Genomic DNA, 26,777 nt, shown 5'->3' on the forward strand with positions numbered 1-26,777 from the left:
AGAGAGAGAGTTCAGGTTATTAAGTCCCAGTGCTTTTTTGGCTCTATCAAGGATGAATACAATATGAAAATAAATAGCAGTACCAAACCCTTAATACCATGATAGGCCTGACAAAAGGTTTAGTATTGTGTACTTTTATAATCAACACAAAAAACTTATAGAAGTATTATTTCTAAATTGTTCATGATAGTCCGATACAGTACAGTATCTGGTTATGGGTACTTTAACCCTTTAACCCCCAGGCTATTTGGAAATTTCCAACCCTTAACCCCCAGGGGGTTATTTTTTTCCCCAGCACATTTTGCAGTACATTTTTTTTAAATTGCTCTAACAGCCTTAATTTTTTGTCATAGAGAGGTCAGGTTGGTCTCATTCTCTTGGAAAATGCCTGAATATTTTCAAAAAAATTATCAAAAATATGAAAAAAGAAATTTTTATAGCATTTTTTCGCAAGGACGTACGGGTACGTCCATGGGGGTAAAGGGATGGCTTTTGTGAAACGTACCAGTACGTCCTTTAGGGGTAAAAGGGTTAAGCCATGTCAGTCCCTTTCGTGTAATGACACATTAATACTATAACAAATTTATTAAATTTACCGGTTTATTTCATATTATGAGTTCTCAGTATTCTAAAATACTATTACTTGAGCGTAATAAAATATCACCATACCTTCATTTGAGACCTCATGCAAATGCCTTTACCTAATACAAACTGCTAGGGAGCAAAAAAATTTATCTTTTTACATTCGAGTACAGCTACAAGCCTTTACAATGCTCATTAAAATTCCATTGAAGCTTCTAGGTACTGCACATTTGTATATGTGAACAATATCTCATGTGAAAAAAACAGGCAAGCTACATGGGACGGAATAAGTAAAATAGCAAAGATAGAAATGTGACCTTAGGGGTCAGAGTTTTCCGATTACTGTATTTCAAGTGTAAAGAATCTATGCATAGGGCACATTTTCTGGCAGTACAGTATTTTGGCTTCCTCACATCCTAAAACATAAAGAGATGTACGTAGAACAAAAACTATATATAAAAATAAGGAAATATCTCAAGAACTAATTTAAAATATCAAAAATAGTACCTTACAATAATTATGTTTCATTTAAAATTGTCAAAGAAAATTAAAATTAAGATTTATAGAGCTAAATTGAACAATATAGTACTTGTCTCTAAATTAAATTAAAATTAAATTTGCACCAAAATCTCAAGATGTTTTGATATGCAGCTGTCATGGTAGATAGAACTATCTGCAGCACAAGACTTTTTTACGTCACATTTTTCAAGATCATAAACCATGAACGAATGGTTATCCCAACCCACTATGCCTCGGCTATACCTTGAGTGGCAGTGTACAGGCATTAAGCTTCAGTCTCAATCAATAGAGGTAAATTAAAGTCTCAAAAAAGAAATAGAAGCTATGAACTCTTGAAAAGGCATCTCACAAATAGGTTAAAAGTGCACAATGGGCATGTAGATCCTGGTGAATACCTTCATGAAGAACTTTCAAAGCATCAGTTGTGATACAGAGATTCAAATATACACTTATGTATACATATAATGGAACAACACAGTTAAGATAAGCAGAATACCCAGATGCTGAAACTAAGATAAGCAGAATATGCAGATGCTAAAACTTGAAAGAATTTTATGAGAACATTTTTTTTCACACAAACCTACCAGTCATATACTATATGCACACATTCAGCAGTCTCAAATGTCCCCAGATTCAACTATACTTTAAATATAGTGGAGTAATCTAATAGCGTAAGCATCAACTAAAAGCACAGGTACATCTAATGAATTTCCTAATTCTTGTAGTCTGTATATGGAGATACAAGATCAGAGGGAATGAGAGAAAGAAATTCATTGTATGATCGATCACTGGGTGGTAGTTGAACAGTCTCATATCTCATTCTAAAAGTTCCTCCATCAGACTCCTATCCAGAGGGAGAAAGTGGAGTCAGCGGATTGAGCGTGGGGGATTAAAAAGGAAGGAGAACTTTCTAGTATTCCTGGATCTTCAAGATGGCAATTTTCAAATTTTTCCAGCTTTAAAGTAGTTTCTGCAACTCATTAGAGCCAAATCTATCAGTTGGGATTCTGCATTTTTGCCTGTTAACTATGATCAGTTTTTATTCCAACTTCAGACCCTGCGACTATGAGGGCCACAGCCTCCTTATCATATCCATAAATGAAGATGTGTCGGGGCCTTGCTCATCATGCCATCCTCTGCGAACAAGTTATAAAAACCTTATCTCCACACTGAGGTTTTGCAGATTTTAGAGCCTCTGACTGTGAGGGGTCCACTGCCTCCCAATCCATACATGCAGATAAATCTGTGGTTTGCTGATTACGGCATACTACAGACAGGTTATAGTAGGCTATATCTGCCCTACTAAGACTTTGCCATCCCCTGGGACACCATGTGAAGTTTGCAAAGACAAACCTTTTGTCTTCTGCAAGGGAGAAATACCTCAGGACTGTTATTTCAACCCACTGAAGACAGTAACTAAAATTACTGCTGTAATTTGACAATTTTGGCAGAATTCCAGTCCACCAACAATAGCATAGCATCCTCCAATCAGTCACAAAGTATCTCTCAAGAAGCTGGTACCTTCAGCTGCTTTGGCATTCGCTCACTCCTACTCGACTTTGCAAAGTGATGGCCAGTAAGGTTCTACCCACTTTTTACTTTTCAGTTTTGGCTAGAAGTGAAGGCTTTGAGAAATATTAGTGGAAGCAGAACCTTAATCAAATCTCAGTAGTTAACTCAGCATCTACGAAAGAATAGGGAAGCCACTTTCTGAAAAAACAGTAAGGCCCCTCTCCACCCAAACTAGGACCAAGGAGGGCCAAGCAATGGCTGTTGATGACTCAGCATGTAAACCTATAGGCTCTCCCAAAACTCCCATGTTGCACACACTACAAAAAACAATCAAGTTTGAAAAGGACTTGAACCACAGGCAGGGACGTTCCGATAGGCTATCACAACAGCTGTTATACTTGAATCAACCATAAAAGAGAACAAAGTACCTCTAAAGGGGGACATAAATTTTACCCGTTGGGGTGAACAGTATAAATTACAATATCACTTAATTAAAGAAAATGGGAAAAGGCTGAAAAGGAACAAGAAATTAGCTTGGGAATTATATTCAGAAGGTGAAAACTTCATACCAAGCAGAAAAAAACACATACTGGGAGTATTCTAAATGTTAACAGCTCAGACAACTAACAAAATGTGAGGAAGTATAAATGAATACCTCTGGTACGATCGAACCTCACTTCTTCTGTCTTTGATATAGGGAAGTCAAGTTGGGAGCCTTTTGAATATAAACATATAAACATATGATTGAAAAGACTTGAATGAGACCAATACAAATATGTTTTATGTACTTCAAAGTGACAGTTCAGTGATAAAAAAATGCCACCCTAATTTAACTGTCAGTGATTTAAAAGCCAAGCCAAAACTGTTTGGTTCCCCTTTTCTTCAACAGAAAGTTGAACTTCCCAGTGCAAAAATGACAGGAAAAATAACTTATCATTTTATCAAAGAAGAGGTAGACAATAAAATCCTTAATTCAGTAACATACTCTAACAAATGTACTATTACCATTTCACACAACTATAAAAATTATCAACACCCATAGATATCAATAATCAAGAGTTTAACTATAAGAAAAAAAAATGTCCAAACTGAAGATGAAGAATAAGCAAGTTTTTCTTGAGATGTCAAGTAATCTGCTAGTTCAATGCAACTAACAGTGCCTTCTCATAATAAAAGAAGTCTAAAAGTCTAGAAGCATTACGCAACATTAAAATTGTAGGCAAAAGGTGGAGTTTGGAATAAATTAAGTTACCTAACCTTAAGCATGAAAAATATTAAGAACTTTAGAGTTGTGGCACAGCTAAGGTTTATAACAAGAAGTTTAACAGGTGTACAAATAAATCTGGGGATGGTTCAATTGCCCATTTCAGAGAAAATAAATTTGTAAGCGAAGCAGTTGGAAGATGCACCATTTCTTATTTTATAACCCTTAAATCCTCTAAATCCAATTCTGCAATTGACAGTCTAATAATCTGGTTCAATTGCCCATTTCAGAGAAAAAATAAATTTGTAAGAGAAGCAGTTGGAAGATCCACTTATTTCTTATTTTATAACCCTTAAATCCTATAAATACAATTCTGGAAATCTGACTTGCCTACTGCTAAAAGAGATTTGAAAACATAAGCTTCTCTATGTTAAAAAATACATGAGAAATAGTAGCATAAACTGGAGTACATGACAACAACCAGGAATCGGGATCTTAGCTATTTTGCTAAGAATTACTTATTGTGGTTGCAGATCAGATAGGCAGCACTAAATTAAAGCCCCTTATGGACTAAGTTATAAAATCAATGTGCTTTGCAAAACAATAATCCCATTGATCAAAAAAATGTCCTCAAGCTTATTCAATGGACATTCAACTGACTGCCTTTCATTTACGTAAAATACAAATGGAGGTCGATTTACTCTCTCAATTTATTCAGATTTGCGTTTAGATATAATATAAAACTTCTGGTATAAATTCTTATAGTGTATTTACAAACAGATTCTGTGTATTATCCTGCTCAAGTTATACAAAATTTCTGGCTTTTTGTTTTCTAATAGTCAAGAAAAAATGAACAACTCAAGTCACTGACTAGCTTCAATATTTACAAAGAAACATAACAGATATACTGAATATTAATACGTACTCGCATACACATCAACATACAGATATTAGTTTTCTTACCTTTGTAAAATATAGTTAAATGGAAAGGTTTCAGAATACAATTTTAATAAGCTAAGAGCATATCTTTAACATATCATTCATTACCTTGAAGTATTTTCAAGATATGCTTCTATAGTAAGTCCAAAGTTTCAAGTGCTAGAGCCAAAAAGAAGTTATGCATGCACATTTTGTCAAAAATTAGATACGGTTTAATAAGTATAACAAATTCTAATACTCAGTATTTTTCCCATCTATGCAAAGCAAAGTCCTTTAAAAGGAGGATATGTCTTCAACGCATTAGAATGGGTATTGAATTGCTAAAAGGTAGTTTGTTAATGACAGGTGGCACAAGGGGGGAGCCCCACCCACCCACCTGTCACAAACTTTTGTCCTTAGGCCTGAGATGGAGAGAGGTGTTTGAGGTGGGTAATATAATTCAAAAGACTCGGCCTTATATTGCTATGAAAAACTAAAAAAAATACTTTCAAAATCTATTATTTATTCAGACATGTATACACACCATTCGTCCTTTATAATAGAGACTCATTATTATGTGGGAGGAAGTCCCCTAGAATGTAAAAGGAAAGTTCTTTCCTTCTCTGTTCATGTTATCCCTACTGGTCCCATACAAGAGCGAGGAAAGTGACTTGTACAACCTCCTAACAGCTAATCATAGGGATGTACTGTAGATGTTAATGCCTTGGTTAAAAATTAAACTACTGTAGTTCCAGGACTGAGAAAACTTATCTCCCTACAATGAGAAGGCATCAGTAGTGCAAAATGTTTGGTAAAATAACAACCCATCCTTCCCCATGCCGGGTGGATGAAAATGTTGCTTCTTGGCAGACATGTAACGTTATGGGCTTGTTGACCGATAATAAATGAGGAGGAAGCTGTAAGAGTTCCCTCAACCGCAACACAAACCACTCACAACCACTTCAACACAGGGACCACCATCCGAGGAACATTGTCGAGGCCAGGTGAGCACACGAAAATAAAGACTTCTATTAAAAGGCATGCATGTAAGGCAAAACTCTGTCCAAAACTGGTACTTCTCTCTCAAGACAGAAAAAGCGAGACGAGTTATGCTCCGAGTTTGCCAACTTCATGATCAGAAAAACGAAAACAACACATTGAATTTTAAAGTTTAGTATCTTCAGAGGAACAATATTTACCTTTGGACATAATGCACTGTACAGTGCAAGCAAGTTGTAAAAAAATTAAAAACCAACACTTTACCACAAAAGAATGGAAAAGTTCCCATAGTCGAGAGACCACGATGGTACGTCTCCTCCCATTGCAGCCAAAGACAAAAGTGGCTATTCTGTGACAGATGGATAAATGGAGCTTCCCCCTCATGTCACCTGTAGTTAATTAACTACCTAGTCAACGATTCAATGGTCATTCCAGCAAGGTGAATACATATCCCTAGTGTAAAGGACAAACAGTTTGTACTGTATATGCATAGGAACAAATATGGACTTTTTTATTGTTATTGTTACATCACATCTTTAAAAAATAGTATTTTTGATCACTAGTAATTTTTCCTATCATTCTAACCCTAGCATGAGATACTGTATATGGTTCTAGAGAGTGTACCACTGTATAATTTTTCATAGCACAATTCATTATGAAATTAAATGGGATTCTGTTTTTCCACTTTCAAAACATAAAAACAAGTCTGCCATACTTCTTGTGCATATAAGCCACTCCCGACTGACCTGAAAAACTTATGCCCTAGTACATATATCCTCATATCAATAACATATATCTTTCCCTAAAAATAGTGCTACAAAACTTATACAAAATTCTGGAATGCACCTCTATTAGGTCTAGAAAAGAATCCTGAAAATTATGTATGACCATGTGGAAGGCAAATTGTGGTATCGTTACTAATAAAAGGTATTTTTTACCATGTTCACATATTCACTGAGCTACTTTACACCCAATTTTTCTTTTTAATTTTTAATTTTTATTTTGTCCATTCACAAATCCAGCCTATTCAAATGCCACCATTTGATACTCTTATCTTTCTTTTATGAGTCTCGATGTCCTATCCAGGCGTGGGACCAGCTGCTCATTGGTCATTAATTCATTTTGAATTTAATAACCCAAGTATGACATATCTCTTATTTAACTAAACTTGCTTAACAATCAATTCTCATCAAGTGCTTATTTATTACCAAAGTACCGTAAATAATTTTTATTGACATGCAACGCCATTTTACCAAAGCTGGGTCTCATTACAGACCGAGGGCTGATCAGAATTATTGCCCAAGATGCTCAGATAAAAATGCATGCTACATTAGCGACCGAGTCACAATACAGTGAACCCTCGCTACTTCGCGGTTCGACCATCGCGGATTCACCACTTCGCGGATTTTTTCCATAACCCATATATATACAGTAACATATATATATATATATATATGTATGCATGTATTTATGTATGTATGTATATATGTAGCTATGTATATGTGTATACAATATATATATATATATATATACACACACACACACACATATATATATATATATATATCTAAAGTAGGAAGATGTGATGTAGTTCTAAGGGAATAGTATGGGAAATATGTCTGGGTAATAAGCAAAGCTCTACCTCCAGTTTGTTTCTTCATTATGATCAGAGATAAATGTAAACAAAACATTGGTTGCCATTTTTTAACGTGCTTTTTAGCGTGTTTAGGAAACGCATGATATAAAATTGCCTTTAATATTTGTGCCTGTTTTAGTTTAGGGTACTGTAGTACATGCATTAAGTGTTCTGTACATTAAAGGGTAGTTTGTTAACAGTACTACGTACAAGGGAAGGTTTTAAAAGTCTGAATATACATGTTGAATAAATAGGTAAATATGGTGTCACTACTTCGCGGATTTTCACCTATCGCGGCCGCGTCTGGAACCTATCTACCGCGATAAACGAGGGTTCACTGTAATGTCATATGGAGTGGATGTCAGCACTGCATAAATACGACCAAACGTCTCATAACCTATAAATTCCGTGTGATTTTGTTGAAAGGTTTGTGAATCAGAAGTGTTATGTCATATGTTTTGTCATTATATATTATATATCACTAAACATTAAGTAATTCTACTCAATGAAATTTCTGGAAAACCTCAAAACCTATTTATGTACACAGAGAGAGAGAGAGAGAGAGAGAGAGAGAGAGAGAGAGAATTTGCCACAAAGAGCATTACAAATTACTGTAATCCAAATCAAATTTCTAACTTCTAGACAACTTCCTGTAAACCTAAACTGTCTTTTGTTGGCATTTACATGAAATTCACACAATTTCTAGAATTTCTTATCAAAGATGTAACAGGAAGAGGACTATCAAGCGTGAAGTAGATGATGATGAATGGAAAAGTACTGATTTAAAAGCTCAAGATAGAGACGACTGGCGAAATCTAATCGAGGCCCTTTGTGTCAACACGCATAGGAGATGATGATGATGTAACAGGTAAACAGCTCCTTATCTATTAAGCCTCCACAATACGGATGACCCAGCTGCTATCATACCATCACTCCATTCACCCTCAAAGTATTCTAACGAATTACCTTAATCTTCAACCATAAATTTCCCACCAAGCTCAGCAACAAAAGTGAAGTGATCTCACCCTCTTTCTCTCTATACCTCTTGTCGTATAGTCACTTGGTAATGGAAAGTTATCATCCCTCGATATCAGAAAATAAATCAGCTCTTTCAATCGAGCTCACTATATAAAAGAGAAAATGTTTGAATTACAGTATTACAAAAAAATGCTCGAAGCCTACTGAAAAAACGTGAGGCTTCTAATATCAAGTGTCCAATTAAAAAATGTTGACAGCCTATTACCCTCCATTTACAATTTATGTATGTAGTGTGTGTCGTCAAATGTTCCTACCCTTCCTATACGAGTAAACGTATTATTACGGAGATGACAGCTTAACAGGTGCCTTTAAAGTCATAAATGTAATATGTTGAAGGCAGTATCGAGTTGATCGTATTAAACTTATTATTATAAAGGTGACATTTAACAGGTTAACATGGCTTTAGTTCATTACTCTCCTTCTGTATTACAATAGTCAATAATGCTTAATTTCAGTAAAGCACCTGTCCTTGTTTTGTATAGAGAAACCATGTGATTATATACAACGAAAACAAAATTTCCCGACATATATTTTTCTTTATCTCCCATGAACATTACTATCAAATAAAAAACTAAATATATACCCCATAAAATTATCCAATTCATTTCAATAATGGGCAAAATAATAATGAACAATGATGAGTTTACAAAAGCCAATTATTTTTCTTGTATCCAGAAGCCCATGCAAAAATTTCATATAATCTACCAAGCTGCTTTCTTAATAATGTATCAACATGCTTGTGTGTAGAAGCATATAGAAGAGAACTATGAATAGCTATCACCTTACAGCATGATGAATATCTTTATCAACTTAGCATTCCTTGGCTCATGAATAGTGTGCATGTTTTTAATAAAAGTGTTAATACAGTAATCTTTTGAACATCAGAGAAGGAAGAGAAAAAAGAACGTTCTGCTGTTTAAAAGTGCTACCTCAGAACCAATAAATAGAGATCTAAGGAAAAAAATTAGCCGTAACACAGACCTCCGTGCACATGTGAGATACGACTATTCAGTAGTATACCTCCTCCTGAGTTCCTGACTGACTTCCTATTTCCTTGGAAGAGCATAAAAAAAACAGAATTAACAGAGGGACTCTACACATCAGAATCATCAGATTATAACAGCTATTGCCATGAAACCAAAATATAATGTAATTTGAAGACTGTACATATGTTATAATTCCAAGAATAAGGATATAAGCAAATAATGTGTTCTAAAAAAAGGCTTTAAACAAAATAGTTCTCAAAGAGCAAAATGATGTACATACATATACAAATCTAGAGAGAACATTGCATCATGAAAAAAGGTGCATTGACCTGATGTATAGGTTCTTGTAATACGAAGTTAGTATTTTCCCCATGAAAAGCAACAGAGTAAAACACCAAACTACTCCTCTAGCCAGTTAGGTTGAATGGACGCTTAGTATTAGCACATGTACATTAATACACTGTTTGCAGATATTCAGTATTTGCACAAATGCTTGACCCATGACTCGTGCAGTAATTCAATAATCCAAAATGCTTTACATAGCCCATTCTTTCATAGGCAAATGATCACAAGCAAAAGTCAAATTGGAAAAAGTAGATCATTCCAGAGGGTATGACTGCAGAAGTCAAAAGGCCAGCTATGCCATAACAACCACCTAATGACAATAAAAACAATGAACATAGTCATTAATTCTATTAGTATTTGTTAATATTCTTTAAGCTTGATACAATCAATGAAACCCATTAATTCTCAATCTGAGTTCATTTCATGTAGGAAGTAAAATCCCAAACTTTCTTGATAGTAAGATCTGGAATCTAGTAGCAGAGGTTCATTCTTCTTTAGCAACATATTAAATAAACATATGATAATGAGTCAGACTCTATGAAGCTTTCTCTAATCAATTTATTTACTTTTGAGTATAATGAATAATTTTGTTTTCTAAAGCTGCTCATGGTATTTCATCAAAAAGAAAAAAAAAAATTCTCAAATGCAACTTCATTTAGGCTAGAGCTTCATAATTGCATTAAACTTTCAGTAAGCACATAAAGTTTTCCGTTTTCCTCATCTATCACCAAAGGTTAACCTTCAAGCTACAAAGCAAATAAGAATAGTTGAAAATTCTTGGAAGAAAATCCTTCTACCATTTTTTAAGTATTGAAAAAAATACTAAAAAAACAAATACTCTGTATAGCTTTTAAGAACTTCAGATACCAAGTAACAGCGGTATTTTTGCATTTGAAAGTAAAATCATTTATTTCATATATTAAGAAATTATCTTTTTCTGTATTTAATATTTGTAATCAATCTAAATTTTTAGTTATCACAGTACTGCACACTTTACCATAATGACACCCAAATTGTTAAAATCTACAAGAAGCGGGGCAACTACAGTTACCACATAACATTCACATCAAATAACCAAAACATTGTATTAATAAAATGCTGACTTCCTACTTTTGAAGAAAAGTGTAACAGAAGCCTAATATCATAGACAGGGACAAAATAAATATACCAAGTCCTAGTAACTTTACACGGAGAGCACACAACCACCTGAAATGCTGTGATGAGATGACTTATTACTGCGAACCAGATTTACATATGTTACATACTGTACAAAATAAAATATAATAACTAAAAAACACCCTAGAATATGATAAGAGTATGATGTATATACTACCATACACAGTAGATAGTAATTAATTAACTGTACTGTACTGCTTTCCTATCTACATGGGTGTTTTATATTAAAATAATTCTAAGATTGCATCAAATATTCATGACTAAAATTGTATTGCAAATCAGAAGTTGTAAAATTGGGTATTTTTACTATTAAATGAATTATTTCGACACTATATTAGAATTGTAGTATATCAACCCACGATGCCTTATCTTTTATTTCATATACAACTTTATGTAGAATTTGAACACACAAAATATTATGCACTCTATACCTACATACAGTATCAGTAAAGTATGTCGAGGCTCGTCAAAACTTTTAATTTAAGGAAATTTTTCTTTAATTCTATTCTACAATATCTAATTCAAATATATGATTAAATGATGCACTCAATCTCATGTATAAATTAAGAATAATTAAAAATAAGATCCATATTATGAAAAAGTCTTGAGAAAGCATAGGAATCATTCATTTCAATCTACAATAATGGAGGGAGGTGTGTACTGCACTGCTAAATCGGTGTATGGTGTAATTTTTCTCTAAACTATTTCACTACTACTACTGTAATAAAAATAATAAAAAAAATAATACTGTAACAATAAATTACACAATCAAAACTTTCAGAATTTTCAGCTCTTTTCAAAGCGTCTGCAAAAGCACAAAAAAAGTTTTTTTATACCATTCATGGAGAAAAACAAGGTCCCTTGTGAGTCCATAATTAAAAGAGCAGGAGAAAATATCAATGAATTCAATGTAAATATAAATCGAGAGAGAGAGAGAGAGAGAGAGAGAGAGAGAGAGAGAGAGAGAGAGAGACTCTTTTTAACATACTAACAGGAAAATGGAATTGTTGAATAAAAAATATCTTACAGTTCATTGATTCTTTGCACTATCTTGTACTACATAATGTGCAAGGAAGCACTACAATATGTGAGTAAACACTTTGTGTATGTACAATATAAGCAAAATCAATGGAGAGGTTTATACATTTTTAGACTTGGATCTTGTAGATCTATAGATTTTCCTGAGTAATTTCAGTGGCAGATAGACTGCCTTCCACTTCTTCAATCAGATAGAATTGTGTAATAATGTACATTGCATTACATGCACAACCCTGATGTAGAGTAGAAACATAAGAATTTAGCATACTGTTTCAGTGAAGATCATTTTTATTCTATATCATTGTGCTAATTCCTTTTTGTTATTCTAGGTATTCTTTACATTCGCATGTGCTTTAGCAATAACATTACAACATAATGCAATGTCATCTTTTAATAAAATCGAATCCTCTTTCACAATGGTCTTGTTAAATCGAGAATGGTGCAAAAATGTGGATACTCTTCTTTATAACCAATAACTTCCTACTTATCAAAATTAATAAATTACACATTTGGGAAATTTTAGGCTTTACCTTTCTTAAAACTATGCAAGTCTTACCAGAGCTTCATTCCCTTAGAGCTCTGTTCATCCTGTGTACAAAATATTCACCTGAACTTAAGTAATCTAATATCAATTAAATGGACAAGACAACATACCAGTTACTCCTGCTGGGAATGGGAATTTCATATATTCATGATTCTTCCTTTAAAATGAGGTTGAAATATAATGGAATAATATAAACTACCTTTTTCATATGACACTAGGGTAACCTAAGCTAGAGCTTACATCCTACAAATGAAAAAGGAGTAAATAGGAAAAAAAATAGTTACTGTATATTCACTGAACATTTGAATAAAGGAATAGTTACATGTAGGTTAATAAGTTTTTTCAAAATAACAAAATAAAACTTAACCTAGGTCTACCCCCCAAAAATTGCATAAACATAAAGGGACATTACTTAAAAGTACCTATTTTTCATTAGGATACAAATAAAACCAGTACAGATAGTTTTCCTCTTCCAATGGTGTGTGAGAGGAAGATATCTCATTGAGTAGGCAGATATTTTGACTAGCCTCTTTCATCATAAACTTTCTTGTAGTGAAAAGGAACATCCCAGACAAGTCTCCTAAGATTTGTGGACCCTTAGCCAAACAGGTAAAAGCTGTACAAACTTTTCCTCCATTTAACTTTATTGGGGCTTCTATAACTGATCTGTGTTTCAGCATCTTTCTTCCTTCCCCAATTCACTTAGTTCCTCATTTATATTTCTCTGGCCTACGTACCAAAGGGCATATGAATATTTCGTTAAGCTATATTATCCTGTTACGTATCTACTTGAGCATGTGTGTTCTATAAAGTCTTTACTGTATTCTATGAAATCTTTACCAAGTGTTTACAAGTTTCTTCAAGATGTATGAGTATACGTCATTCGTGCAATAAAGCATACTTTCGGCCCTAAATGGTTTTGAAGCTTAAACTTAGGCACCTGCAGCTTCAATAAATAACTTTATCAAGTGACACAAACTCTGGGAAAGAGAATGACACACCATAGCCTCCAATGTAAACTTTTTTAGAGGGATCCAAATATTCAACTGGCTTTTAGCTGGAAAATCTAAAACTGAGATTTCAGGAAACTCAGAATCACTGGCAGGCTTTTGAACAAGGGCAACATTGGATCTAAGACTTTGTTTCAACTGGCAGTCTATATCTTTGGTGGAAGCATAAGTATATAAAATTGACCTTGTCCTAAACTTATTTCAAGTAGCACATTTATTTAGACAATATTAGGAGAAAAATTATTCTTTTTGGTCAAGTTGGCCTCTTTAGCATGTGTTGAGCATACCAATGGCAGGTTATGCGGAGGCAAATATCAACAACAATTTCTTGGTGTCATCCATGCGTAACTTAGGTGCCTAAGGGATCCTCAGGGCATTTCTTCATTAAAATATTTCTGGTCGTCTTTACATTTTCACCTGCTTAGCTTCTTCAGGTGAATACTGGTGGCATTTCTTCACTTAATTTTTTCTGTTTTTTACATGTTCACCAGTTTAGCTTCTTTGGACATATACTGAGATAACTGAAAAAAAAAATCCCTAAATATAACCAATTTAAAGTCCACTGTCCTTAGTCGAAACCAGTTCCAGTCTCCCATCTTGGAAAAGATATCTCGAGCAAATAAATTACTGTACTTGCTCTTATAAAGGACATGAATATCTTTCTTTTATCTTTGTTCCCGGAGATTATCTAGAAAAATGAATATCATGCATTAATGCAACTTAAAGTATCTGTCACATTAAGCAGAGGAAATCTAGCCAATAAAGTTTCGGAGACATTGCTCCTGTATTTGAATGGGTATAGGTTGTTAACAAATAACACAATGGGAAGGAAGAAGGAACAGGTTACTGCATAGACACCTGAAAGAAAAGGGTAAAGATTGCATCTCAGAACATTCTGAGCTCGCATGAATAATAAGGTCCGGCCTAACCATGTAAAAATGTGTCACGAACAGAAAAAAAAAATCATAAATTCAAAACACAAGGCGAGCTAGAAATCTCACTGAGCTATCACTCAAGATCTTACTCTTTTTCTTTGAAATGTTTGTTTTTATAAAAAGATTAACTAGACTCGCTCATTATCCAGAAAAATTGTCTTTGCTCCTAAATCACAGCACCTCCTAGAGATGTATTGAAGTCTCTAAGTTATACCTTTCCAGCTTTTCCTTTTCTTAAAATCTCTTTACCAGTACAAGCAGCTGACTATATTCCACAGGATTTAATTTAGTTATAAATCTAGGCCATATGGCCCAATACTACGGCCTTGGAGGACATTTAGTGTTCATGTGCAATGGGTTGGTGACCCCACACTTGCACTATGTAATAAAATATAAGAGCTTGGACGGCAAGATTAAAAAAGTAAGGCTTCCGGAATGGAGAAATGGTAAAATGCTAAAGAGTGAATGGAGCCAAGGGACAAAGGGAGGCCACAAAGACCCTTAAGTAATGCCAACTGTACATGGCTTGAGGTTCATTAATGGCATCAACCCTTTATGGAATCCATAACCTTTGGACTAAGCTTCTAAATACCTTCAAGCTACAACCGATTAGTTCCTGACTCCTTACAGTACCAAAGTGCTTTAATGAGCCCTACTCCGTTGGGGAAACATTTTGATCTCTTCAGCATTAAGGTCTGTATGTACCTGTGAATCATAAAACAAATACCCATCTCCCAGAGTATTAAATCTCACCGCATCACACAATTCACAAAGTGAAGTTATTGGTTAATACATAAATAGGGTCTAGAGGGAATGTGCATACTAAGACTGACACCTCCTTATGTCTGAAAGAAAAAATACTATTATCCTGGGAGTTTATGATTAATGGTTTTGCATGAAATCAACGTGGTTTGGTTTCTGGATAATTTCTTTATTCACCACACTAAAATCAGAGTAATTAATACATTCTACTGTTAAAGAAAAGGACACTACAGTTTCACACCAAAGAAAAATTAACTGCTGCTCAAAAGGGCCCGAGCCTCACCCATAAGATAAGATGATTAATTTAAAGTTAGAATTGCCTTTACAAAATTTCTGAATGCAATAAAGCAATCTTTAATTAATAAGCATCTCCATCTTATTAAACAGAGGAGTAAAAAACTAAAATTCTAGTCACTCAAAAATCAACTTTGGTCCCTAGAAGTACTGATAAACTTTTCCGTAACCAAAAGTAAAGTTCAAAACACTGTTATGGCAAGCAGGGAAAACAAGTCATGTCACCAAAGCATAGCAAATTTCAATACAAACAATCATTACAAGGACTAAAATCAGTTCGAGAAGAAGTTAACAACACGGCAAAATTACCAATCACAACCAATTGTTAACTCAAAAGTCCAATGTTAATAAATATCAAACCTGAAAATGGAAGAAAAACAAACATCCAACACAAAAGGCAACATACTACTGCACTATACAATACCAAGAACAATTTAATACTAACCTGAGCGTTTTCGGTAGACCAGCTGATTATTCTGTAAGGTAAAATATCGTCGATTCCAAGTCTTGAATGCGTTAGTGGTACGTTTAAAAAGGTATCCATGCATGACGACAGGCTGGCTTGCATCATGCTGGTCAGACAAAAAAACCAGATCTTTGTCGGTAACGTCTGTATGACGGTTTTCCATACTCTTCTCCAATTCATTAACCTCGGCTCTCATCACACTTACCTGGAAATATTGGACAGAATGATTAACCAAGACTCAATGTGTCTTAGGCAATTAAATGTCCTTGTGTAAGTAGTCTTAATAGTTTTTAAGACACTTGGACTCAAAATTCATTACTTGATACAATATAAATTACTGTATAATGATTACACTACCTTTACCTATTCTTGTAGGAGGAAAAAATTTTATTCGAAAAGAATATTCCAAGACATGATTAGTTTTATTATTATTACATTTATTTTGAGGTAATCTAGTATAAGCACATTACTCAAGGCTACTGACTTGCAAAGCAAGTTTCCAAAGAAAGGAATACCTATATTTAAATATGGGGGAAAATAGAGAAAATTATATATAAAGATTAATCAATAGATGAATAAATATTTATATCCAAAGCATGTATTGTACAGTTTATGGGAATTTCTTCACTAAAATAAGTCTCATTGAATATGACCAATCAGGTTTCTTCAGATTACAGTAATCAAGTACAGTTTTGTCTATACAGCAAATATTTTCATTGAGTACAAAGCTAAATCAGCAAAGCAATAACTTTTTCTAGCACTTCCATGGGACAGGACTACAATTTTCATCATTTCTACCAACTTTTAATGAATATTGAAATAAAGTAATTATTAAATTTGATTACTCAAGGAGTTTCTTGAAGAAAAGATTCTTCTAGAGCTTCAGTGGCACTTGCAGTTTATGAAAAAATATATATTTTTACCTTTAGAAAAGACTGCTGTAGAAGGAGGAAAATCTAAAATCTAATGAAACAATTAGTGTTATACTGTGCTTCATTGAAGGGATTCACAAACTATGAAATTTTGGTAGTTTAATTCTTTTTAAAAATAATCTCGCACAGAAATGAAACTTATAAGCTGAGCCAGATGCCAATTAGAGAACTATAATATCTCACAATATTCATAACAATTGGTTAATCAACCAATAAAAATTTTGCTAGATATTTTTATAACTTTTCAAACATTGTACAATGTGTTAGGCCATTGGTCCACATATTTTACTGTATGGGATAAAACCAGCGATGACTGGTGGAAGCGAGGTAAAGTTAGGACCCTGAGCCAATTCATCCTGATTGTTTCATATTGTTTGTTAAATTGGCCCTTTTCTCTTATATTTTTATATTCTGTCTTTTCAAATTGTGGGAATAAAACATTATACAGTATAATGACATTTTTTTTAGTTTCTCTTATGCTTATCTTCTAGTCTTTCTGATTTCCTAATAGTATTTCTAATGAATGACAGTCAGTCTTTAACACACTGTGGTCATCCCCCACATGCTCTTTTCCATCTTCCGCTAATGATTGCCTTCATACCATCTCTTGCTACTCCCTTAATTTTACCCATTTCCAATTTTAAGCTTACATTTAATACTTATCCTTTGATTCATATCAATAAATGTCTGGTATGCCATTAATAAAAATAACAATAATAAAAACATTAACAAATAAAATTATAATAACTAACATCAATTTCGTTATATATCGCTGTTTTTTCTAATGGGGTGGTTCAAGAGAGAAACAAAGTGAGTCCCCTTCATGCTTAAACAGTTCAATAATAGATGAACTTCCTGAGTAATTAACCTTCCACAACATTAGTTGCTCCAACACCTACAGAGAAGACTCATCATTAGCACTTTGAGCCCCATATTCACACTGAGCCTTCACACCTTTTTAAAAAACACTACCACAACTCTGGATATCAAAGGCCCTTCCTTCCCAAGACTGTACATCAGTTATATTGTTTAACCTACCTTTCTAGGCCTTCCCTTCTTGCCTCTTGGCACTTATAAATAATAATAACATAATAATAATAATAATAATAATGACAATAAAAAAAAAATGCAATACTAGGTTTCCACTTGAAATGTGAAAAGTTACTGAAGTTGAAAAAAATTAGCAATCATCATTACCTCTTGGCTTATCTTATCCAAAGATGGTTTGAGATCATCGCACAAGTCAGTCCCTTGATGGTAAAATGTGTTGTAGGCTTTCAAGTATGACAAAAGCTGAAAAACAAAAGCATGTGTGTCATTTTCTTAAAATATTAACAAAAGGTAAAAGTAAGAAGAGTAACTAGACCTACAAAAATTAATAGCATTAATCTTACATACTAAACACATTGTATGTATCATGAAATTTCATCACTGAACTAATTAAACTCCCATTAATATGATCTGATTGCTAAAATATGCACAAATTTCAGTATGATAACCCTTTTACCCCCAGGGTATTTGGAAATTTCCAACCCTTAGCCCCCTGGGGGTTATTTTTTTCCCTGCATATTTTGCAGTATATTTTTTTTAAATTGCTCTAACAGCCTTAATTTTTGTCATAGAGAGGTCATGTTGGTCTCATTCTCTTGGAAAATGCCTGAATTTTCTCAAAAAAATTATAAAAAATATGGAAAAAAAATATTTATAGCATTTTTTTGCAAGGACGTACCGGTACGTCCATGGGGGTAAAGGGATGGCTTTTGTGAAACGTACCAGTACGTCCTTTGGGGGTAAAAGGGTTAAGTTTCAATTCAGTAACATGAAATAAAGTCAAATACATACAGCATCCACAACTTCATAACGCTTCTTCCCCTGCGCAACAGATATCGCATGGACATAATCTACGGTAGTGTGTCTAAATGCTCTTCTTGTAGCAATCACCAAGTTGTTCACCTCGTCTGCTTCATGTGCACGCGTCCTTGACACACCCGATGACCTCTGCAGGATATTGTCCATGTCACCGCTCACTTTCTCAAAGTAGTGCCTCAGGTCCTTAACGCTCCGCACTTCACTAGAAACGTTTGAGATTATGGGGGACTGATATTCAAATGTCTGAGCAGACCAAATCACCAAATATTTTTTTAAATGACAGGTTACACCACAATAAAAGATAATTCTGTAGAAATAGAAATCTATAATGAAAGATGTTTCTGTCGTACTAAGAAGAGGATGCATTTTTGGCTGATATAAAGAATACATTCTAAAGTTTAAATACTTCAAAGATATTATTAGAAAAGTTTTAGATAAACCATTACATGAAATTAATAAAGTTTCTCCTCATTACAATACATATAAACAGTACATGATCATAATGAAGCTTTTCCAGGACTACACATTAAATTAAGATATAAAATATGTACAGATTAAAGTATGAATATTTTACTTTGGACCTTGAATGCCAACTAAAAAGCTAATTCTAATCTAAACTCACTTCTTGATAAAGTTTGCCAAGTTCTTGGTAATAGCACGAGCTGCCTGATCAACAAGAATGGCATGATATTTGGCAGCTTCACCCAGAGCTGCCAGCATACGATTGAGAGCAGACTGCACGGACGTATCATTTCCAAAATATCCAGCTAAGTCCCATAAGCTGTGGATCAAATGCCTGAAAAAAAAAGTGTAAATGAAACTTGTACTAAGTACTGTATTGTATATTGCACACAGATATAAAAGTCTTCTTGTTTCACATGCTCTACTATCAACTGTAAAATCTACTAAAGTTACAAAGTCAGAAGTTGAATTAACCAAATGATAAATTAAAGCAAAATCATTACTACTGTATTTAAAGTATCTGCTTTTGACTATAAAAGTCAAGTTTTCTATTTTTTTGTCACTCTTAAAATTCATCATCTCTTTGAAATTTAAAATCTGAACAGAATTCCTATCAGATCAAAACCACATTAATTTACACTTTTTTTTCTAAATACTATTAAATATCTACCAAATGGTGTTTAAAATAGTGTAGACAAAATATTAAAAATTATATTTTTTAGTCTTTTCAACTTGTAACAATAAAACTTTTACTAGAACTTCAAAGGAAATTTATACAAGAGGTCAAATGAGGTTGTAAATTAGAATACATATAGAAGTAATAAAAATAAACATAGAGGAACTCACAACCACCAACAATATCTATAGGTATGTTACTTCCATCCAAATTGCAATATTATACTAAACTTTTCACATTCTTTCGAATTACTTTCCAATTTTTTTCTAATAAATACCAAGATTCGTCAAAGCTCATATGTAAACCAGTTTTTCATTTAATGTTCACTAGAAAGAAAAAAGAAAAATCCTTTGTCCACATTACTTTTCATTGAAATGACTCTTCATGGTCATCTTTCAGAAAAAGTATCTCCCAGATCACTTGATCAATGACAAGACCTATCAATCACAACCTTTTGATGAGCTATTAAATTCCTACTATGATATGCTATCATGAACAGTACAAAAGGTTCCTCAGTCTCAGTCTTTTCACAATGTCTATCATGTGGTTTGCTTTTTATTACTTATCTTATCTTAATAAATTCATATTACTATATTTCCTTCATTTCCATCAACTTGCACTTTTCCACCTGGATTTTATTTCACCTCAAATTTGTTTTGAATACACACATATATCATCAGCTGTTTCATTCCATCCCATTCTTACAGCAAAGTTCCTGTTTGTAACACAGACAAATCTCTTCTAAAATTCTCAGATTACCAAAGCTAAACTTGAAAGACAAACTCAAGGTGTGCATATCAACAGCTGAATCGTGGATTAAAAATACATAAAGGCAACATCTATCAGAAAACAAACAATTACAGGTCGTACTTACTCTTGTTCCTGGTTGAATTGTTTTCCAGCTAATACCATCTGATTACAATGTTTCACCACCTGAAAAAATTATATGAAAAAATAAAGTGAGACAGATTCCAAACAACAGCTAATCTTCAGTTTAAAAGATGGTCTGAATTGATTAAATTTACAGACAAGAAATATTTCATGCATGGTGCAAACAAACCCTCTGTAGATAAGGATCATTCAGACAAAGCATTTTAAAATTGTTTACTAAGACAACAATCACAATAGTTCCAGTAATTGTACATAAACTCAAGAGTTAATATATAACCCTTTTACCCCCAGGCTATTTGGAAATTTCCAACCCTTAACCCACAGGGGGGAATTTTTTTCCCAGCACATTTTGGTGTATATTTTTTTTAAATTGCTCTAACAGCCATAATTTTTGTCATAGAGGGGTCAGGTTGGTCTCATTCTCTTAGAAAATGCCTGAATTTTCTCAAAAAAATTATCAAAAACATGAAAAAAATCATTTTTATAGCATTTTTAGCAAGGACATACCGGTACGTCCATGGGGGTAAAGGGATGGCTTTTGTGAAACGTACCAGTACGTCCTTTGGGGGTAAAAGGGTTAATGTACAGATACGTGTACAACACTACAGTACTGTGAAATTAAAAAGAATTGTCTGATTTTTCTCGTTAACTTCACTTTATAGCACCACACATAAAAACCTATCATATTGGATGAGCATAATCTCTCTCAAATCCTGAAGCAATTTAAAGGTTATAAAGTAATGACAATTCTACCATTAGCACCCAGATACAAGTACTATAACCATAAACTTCCGATAACTTTGCTTCCTTACTCAAATATGAAATAGGATAAACTACAATTTCCTTCATTAAAATTATAAAACCTATTATCGAGTCAAATATTCAAATGAAGAAGGATGGCACACAACACAGGATAGTCAAAGTTGAAGATAAGTTAGTCTATTCTTTATCCCCCCCAAAAATTTACTGCATATATTAAAGTACTGTACCAATATATGGGTTCTAGAACCCTGCGTAAATCCTATCTTGGAATTATACGTACACATTTATCAAAAAACAGAATAAGACTTACCTTCTCCAATTTAATCTCCAAATTATCCAAGTCCTTCTCATTTTCATCTAATATTTGCCTGTGGAAAAATCAGATAAAGTATAAGAGAAAATTTCTTTACCCTGTGAGATTACAAAATACTAACATCCATATTCTCTCAGTAAAGCAGTATCATCTGTTCACATGAATTCAAAAGTGTTTTTCCTTATGCACTATAATTACACTATTTATATTAGCTTATCCAACCTCATTGGAAACGTTGCTCTGATATATGAGGCAATCTGTATTTTGTTTCCCTTCCAAATATAAATTAATAAAATCAGCTACTTTGATTCATAACCTTACCAACACATCAGAGAAACTATAATTTCTCATCATAAGACAACAGTACTTTGGTTCTACTCTTTCATGATGACCCAATGAAGTCTCTGTTCCATGGCGTTGGCCCCCCATGTAACACCAAGAAAGCAATATATAACCATGAACATCTGAAAAACACCTGAGGTGCAATACACCGCAATATTCACAAGAATGCAAAAATACTAACCTAAATCTTGGAGAGTCCCTCTGACACTCAATATTGTCAATTATGGCCTTCATCTTCGATTGCTGCACCTGAAACATAAAAATCTTTTCAATCCATGGAACAGATCATCAACAACAAAGCAAATTCCAAAAGCCTAAATAAACACGTCTACTAAATATAAAAATCTAATACTTTCATAACTACCATCAAATAGCAAAATGCTATTAAACTACTCTATGGTAGGGGTGTAAAAATACTACTAATATAAGTCCTGTGTGTTGTAAAAAGCAACTAAAAGGACAGCTGGTGCCTTGCAGTCTTGCTTTTTAGCAAAGGGTTAGGCCCAATATCAGTACCTGTGGAAACTGCTGCATTGCAGTTGGATTACACTGTATTTAGTCGAAGGTTAAGCCCACCATCAATAACTATGGTTGATGACTGCATGGGCATACAACTGCAAAAACCCTGTCCCAAATTATAAAACATGATTGACGCTATTAGAAATATGGATGGGGCTAAGGTGTTCCCCGTAAGCAATGGACGTCACGATCCCTCTGCTGGCGTGATAAACGGACAAGGGGTGTTGTAGGGTTCACGACTACCAAAGAGGCTAGTGACACAATTGAAATCCAAACAGGAATTTTAATACTCTTAACAGGAAGATTGAGGGCGATAATGGATGTTATGGAGCAGGAAATAAGATATCCTTTGTGTGCATGAAACTAGATGCAAAGGAAGTGGAACTAGAAAGATAAGAAATAGTATAAGCTCTGTTACAGCGGGTCAGAGGAGGGATGAAGAAACAGAGTTGGGGTCATATGTAATAACTGGAAAGCAAAAGTGGTAGAAGTAATGAAAGTAAATTATACGCATTTAAAGAGTCCAATGATAACAGGGGATCAGACAGTTCATATAATTTTGGCATATGTTCCTCAGATGGGTTGCCAATACCAAGAGAACAAATTATTTACACAAGAGGTTGAGGTAGCTATTGAAACAGTGAAAGAGGAGAAGCTAATCATATGACATGAATGGCAGAGTGAGGAAGAGAAGGGATACATATGAAGAGGCACATGGATGCCATGGGTTTGGAATTAGAAATGAAGATGGGGAGTATATATTAGAGATTGCCCAGACTTTGTAATTGGCATGTACTGTATGAACACCTGGTTTCAAAAGTTGAATATAAACACCCAAAAATTATAAAAGTGGAGGTGTGAAAAGCCAAATAGAGTACATCCTGTTTAGAGGAGTTGACAAAAACAATGTGATGAACTGTAAAATGATTTTGGGGAAGCCTGTGTCAAACAACATAGGCTGATGGTGATGGATCTTAAAATGAGAAGTAGGAAATCCAAGAAGAGAAAGAAGAGATCTCGATTTAAGGTTTGAGACTTTGAAGGAGAAAAGGGTGAGGAGTTTAGGAGGATTGTGAGGATTGTGAGAAAGAGACCTCTTTCTTGGTGCTGCCAGGTTAAGGAAGAGTTGCCGATACTCAGGCCTGTGGTGTTAAAATCGGGTCGTCTTCAGATAACACTTCAGAGCTCTCACATGACACAAAAGCATCTCCTCTCAATGCCACCCAACACTTCATGCAGAGATGATAGAAAATAGAAAAGGGCTTGAACCTGGGATTGTGCCATGACATGTTTCAAGTTTTGGCCACGTGACTTGGCACCATACTAAGGGAACTCCTTCCACACTACAGCGTATGAAACTAGGCAGAGACTGCTCAGTCTTGACAGCAGCAACTGTAGGAGCTTTTCTCAGTAAAGAAAAGACTACGAAATCCACTATCTACTCCACAGATAATACAATTGGAGAAGAATCCCATCTACGACATCAATGGCAGAGGATGGTCAACTTTCCCTGGGAAAGTGAGGGCCATAGGGAGTTTTCTCAGGATCGCGACAAGACAGAACAGGATATGATTTAGAATGAGGCCATCTGGGAGTCACCTGGGTCAATGGAAGAAGGACGTAGCGATCCGTGAACTCTCGTGGGTATTTGAAGCTACTTCTAACTGACCATGGATCAGGAAAACCTGAGGAGAATCCCACCCCACCTGTGGTTAAAGTTTGCCTCGCAATATTGATAATATTTAGGGGCAACCAACTCAAAGTAATTATTTTTTGGTTCTGCAGTGTTTATAAGTAAAATTTACTAAAAATGTCACACACATTTTGTGCTTCCTAATGCAGAGGAGGAATACCATTTACGACTTCATCTTTTAATATGGTCAAAGAAATATGACTAGTCTGAGTGCATAGGTGGTTTATTGAAAGTTTTCAAAGATATATCATAAATCAGGGTAGGATGCCCCCCCCCCACATAAAAAGTAAGAAAGAAGGACCCTACACCCTATGTTAGGTTAAGTGGGTGTGGTTATGTTAGATTGCATTCTTATATTTCAACAGTTTTGTTTTCCCACACCCAAAAACCTGTGTTTCCCACTTTGGTTCTTCATTTCTGTTGTTCTTTAATGGAATCATGAATCTCAAACTAATTTCCAACAGAAATAATTGTTATATTCTTACAAGAGATTATTATGTAAGGAAATAATATAAAACCAAAATGATAAAATGCATTGAAAACTACAACATTTTTAAACAAATTGTGTTTTTCCTAGCTATACAAATCAGAGTCATTTATAAGGATTACTCCTAGTCTCATTTTCTCTACGGCCAGACAATCAAAGAAAATGGGGTTTGATTGCATCACACTAAGGTTGTAAAAAATCACAGCACATGGCAGCACACGACGTTATTCATTCCTGAATCCAACCGTGGAACTTATCAGCAAAATGATTAAATGCAATGAACATGAAGCTACTACAGTTGAAAAATGTTATTTTCATTAGTAAAATAAATTTTTGAATATACTTACCCGATAATCATGTAGCTGTCAACTCCGTTGCCCGACAGAATTCTACGGAAGGGATACGCCAGCGATCGCTATACAAGAGGGGGGTGTACTCACAAGCGCCACCTGTGGCCAGGTACTGCAGTACTTCTTGTTGACACCACTTCAATTTTTCCTCGGTCCACTGGTTCTATGGGGAGGAAGGGTGGGTCAATTAAATCATGATTATCGGGTAAGTATATTCAAAAATTTATTTTACTAATGAAAATAACATTTTTCAATATTAAACTTACCCGATAATCATGTAGCTGATTCACACCCAGGGAGGTGGGTGAAAACCAGTGTACATGTATATCAAGAAGCTAAGTATCCCGTATTTCATATTATCAGTTATTCAAAATAACAATGAAATTACAAGTACCTGGTAAGGAAGTCGACTTGAGCCATTACTCTGCCTTAAATAAGTTCGTCTTCCTTACTGAGCGCAGCGTTCCTCTTAGGAGGCTGAACAACTCTAAGGTGCTGAAGTATCAAGGGCTGCAACCCATACTAAAGGACCTCATCACAACCTTTAACCTCGGCGCTTCTCAAGAAAGAATTGACCACCCGCCAAATCAACAAGGATGTGGAAGGCTTCTTAGCCGACCGTACAACCCATAAAAAGTATTCAAGAGAAAGGTTAAAAGGTTATGGGATTATGGGAATGTAGTGGCTGAGCCCTCGCCTACTACTGCATTCGTTGCTACGAATGGTCCCAGGGTGTAGCAGTACTCGTAAAGAGACTGGACATCTTTGAGATAGAATGATGCGAACACTGACTTGCTTCTCCAATAGGTTGCATCCATAACACTCTGCAGAGAATGGTTCTGTTTGAAGGCCACTGAAGTAGCCACAGCTCCCACTTCATGTGTCCTTACCTTCAGCAAAGCAAGGTCTTCTTCCTTCAGATGAGAATGTGTTTCCCTAATCAGAAGCCTGAATAGTAAGAAACTGAGTTCTTAGAACTTGGGAAAGAAGGTTTCTTGATAGCACACCATAAGGCTTCTGATTGTCCTCGTAAAGGTTAAGACCTTTTAAGATAGTACCTAAGAGCTTTAACTGGGCAAAGTACTCTCTCCAGTTCATTCCCCACCAAGTTGGACAGGCTTGGGATCTCGAACGACTTAGGCCAAGGACGTGAAGGAAGCTCGTTTAGCAAAAACCGAGCTGAGAGGAACATGTAGCCGTTTCAGATGTGAAAACAATGATCCTGCTGAAGGCGTGGATCTCACTTACTCTTTTAGCTGTTGTCAAGCACACGAGGAAAAGAGTTTTTAATGTGAGGTCCTAAAAAGAGGCTGATTGGAGAGGTTCAAATCTTGATGACATAAGGAACCTTAGGACCACGTCTAGATTCCAGCCTGGAGTGGACAACCGACGTTCCTTTGAGGTCTCAAAAGACCTAGGGAGGTCCTGTAGATCTTTGTTGGTGGAAAGATTCAAGCCTCTGTGGCGGAAAACCGCTGCCAACATACTTCTGAAACCCTTGATCGTAGGAGCTGAAA

General features: G+C 34.7%; 1 protein-coding gene across 4 annotated transcripts in view; it reads right to left on the reverse strand.

Moving 5' to 3' along the window:
• Window positions 1–26,777, reverse strand: part of CenB1A (Centaurin beta 1A) — a 66,943-nt gene that overhangs the window by 32,021 nt on the left and 8,145 nt on the right. For 3 of the 4 annotated variants that reach the window (XM_068370761.1, XM_068370762.1, XM_068370764.1), the window contains exons 2-9: window positions 22,393–22,460; window positions 21,867–21,924; window positions 20,778–20,836; window positions 19,388–19,561; window positions 18,739–18,967; window positions 18,094–18,189; window positions 15,944–16,169; window positions 9,390–9,461 (exon numbers count right to left, since the gene is read on the reverse strand). In XM_068370761.1, coding sequence (XP_068226862.1) covers window positions 9,390–9,461; window positions 15,944–16,169; window positions 18,094–18,189; window positions 18,739–18,967; window positions 19,388–19,561; window positions 20,778–20,836; window positions 21,867–21,924; window positions 22,393–22,445 — 967 coding nt within the window. In that variant the 5' untranslated portion in view covers window positions 22,446–22,460. The remainder of the gene's footprint in view (window positions 1–9,389; window positions 9,462–15,943; window positions 16,170–18,093; window positions 18,190–18,738; window positions 18,968–19,387; window positions 19,562–20,777; window positions 20,837–21,866; window positions 21,925–22,392; window positions 22,461–26,777) is intronic. The other variant, XM_068370763.1, reaches the window with a different exon arrangement.

This window comes from Palaemon carinicauda, chromosome 3 (assembly GCF_036898095.1).
Source record: "Palaemon carinicauda isolate YSFRI2023 chromosome 3, ASM3689809v2, whole genome shotgun sequence".
Taxonomy (NCBI): domain Eukaryota; kingdom Metazoa; phylum Arthropoda; class Malacostraca; order Decapoda; family Palaemonidae; genus Palaemon; species Palaemon carinicauda.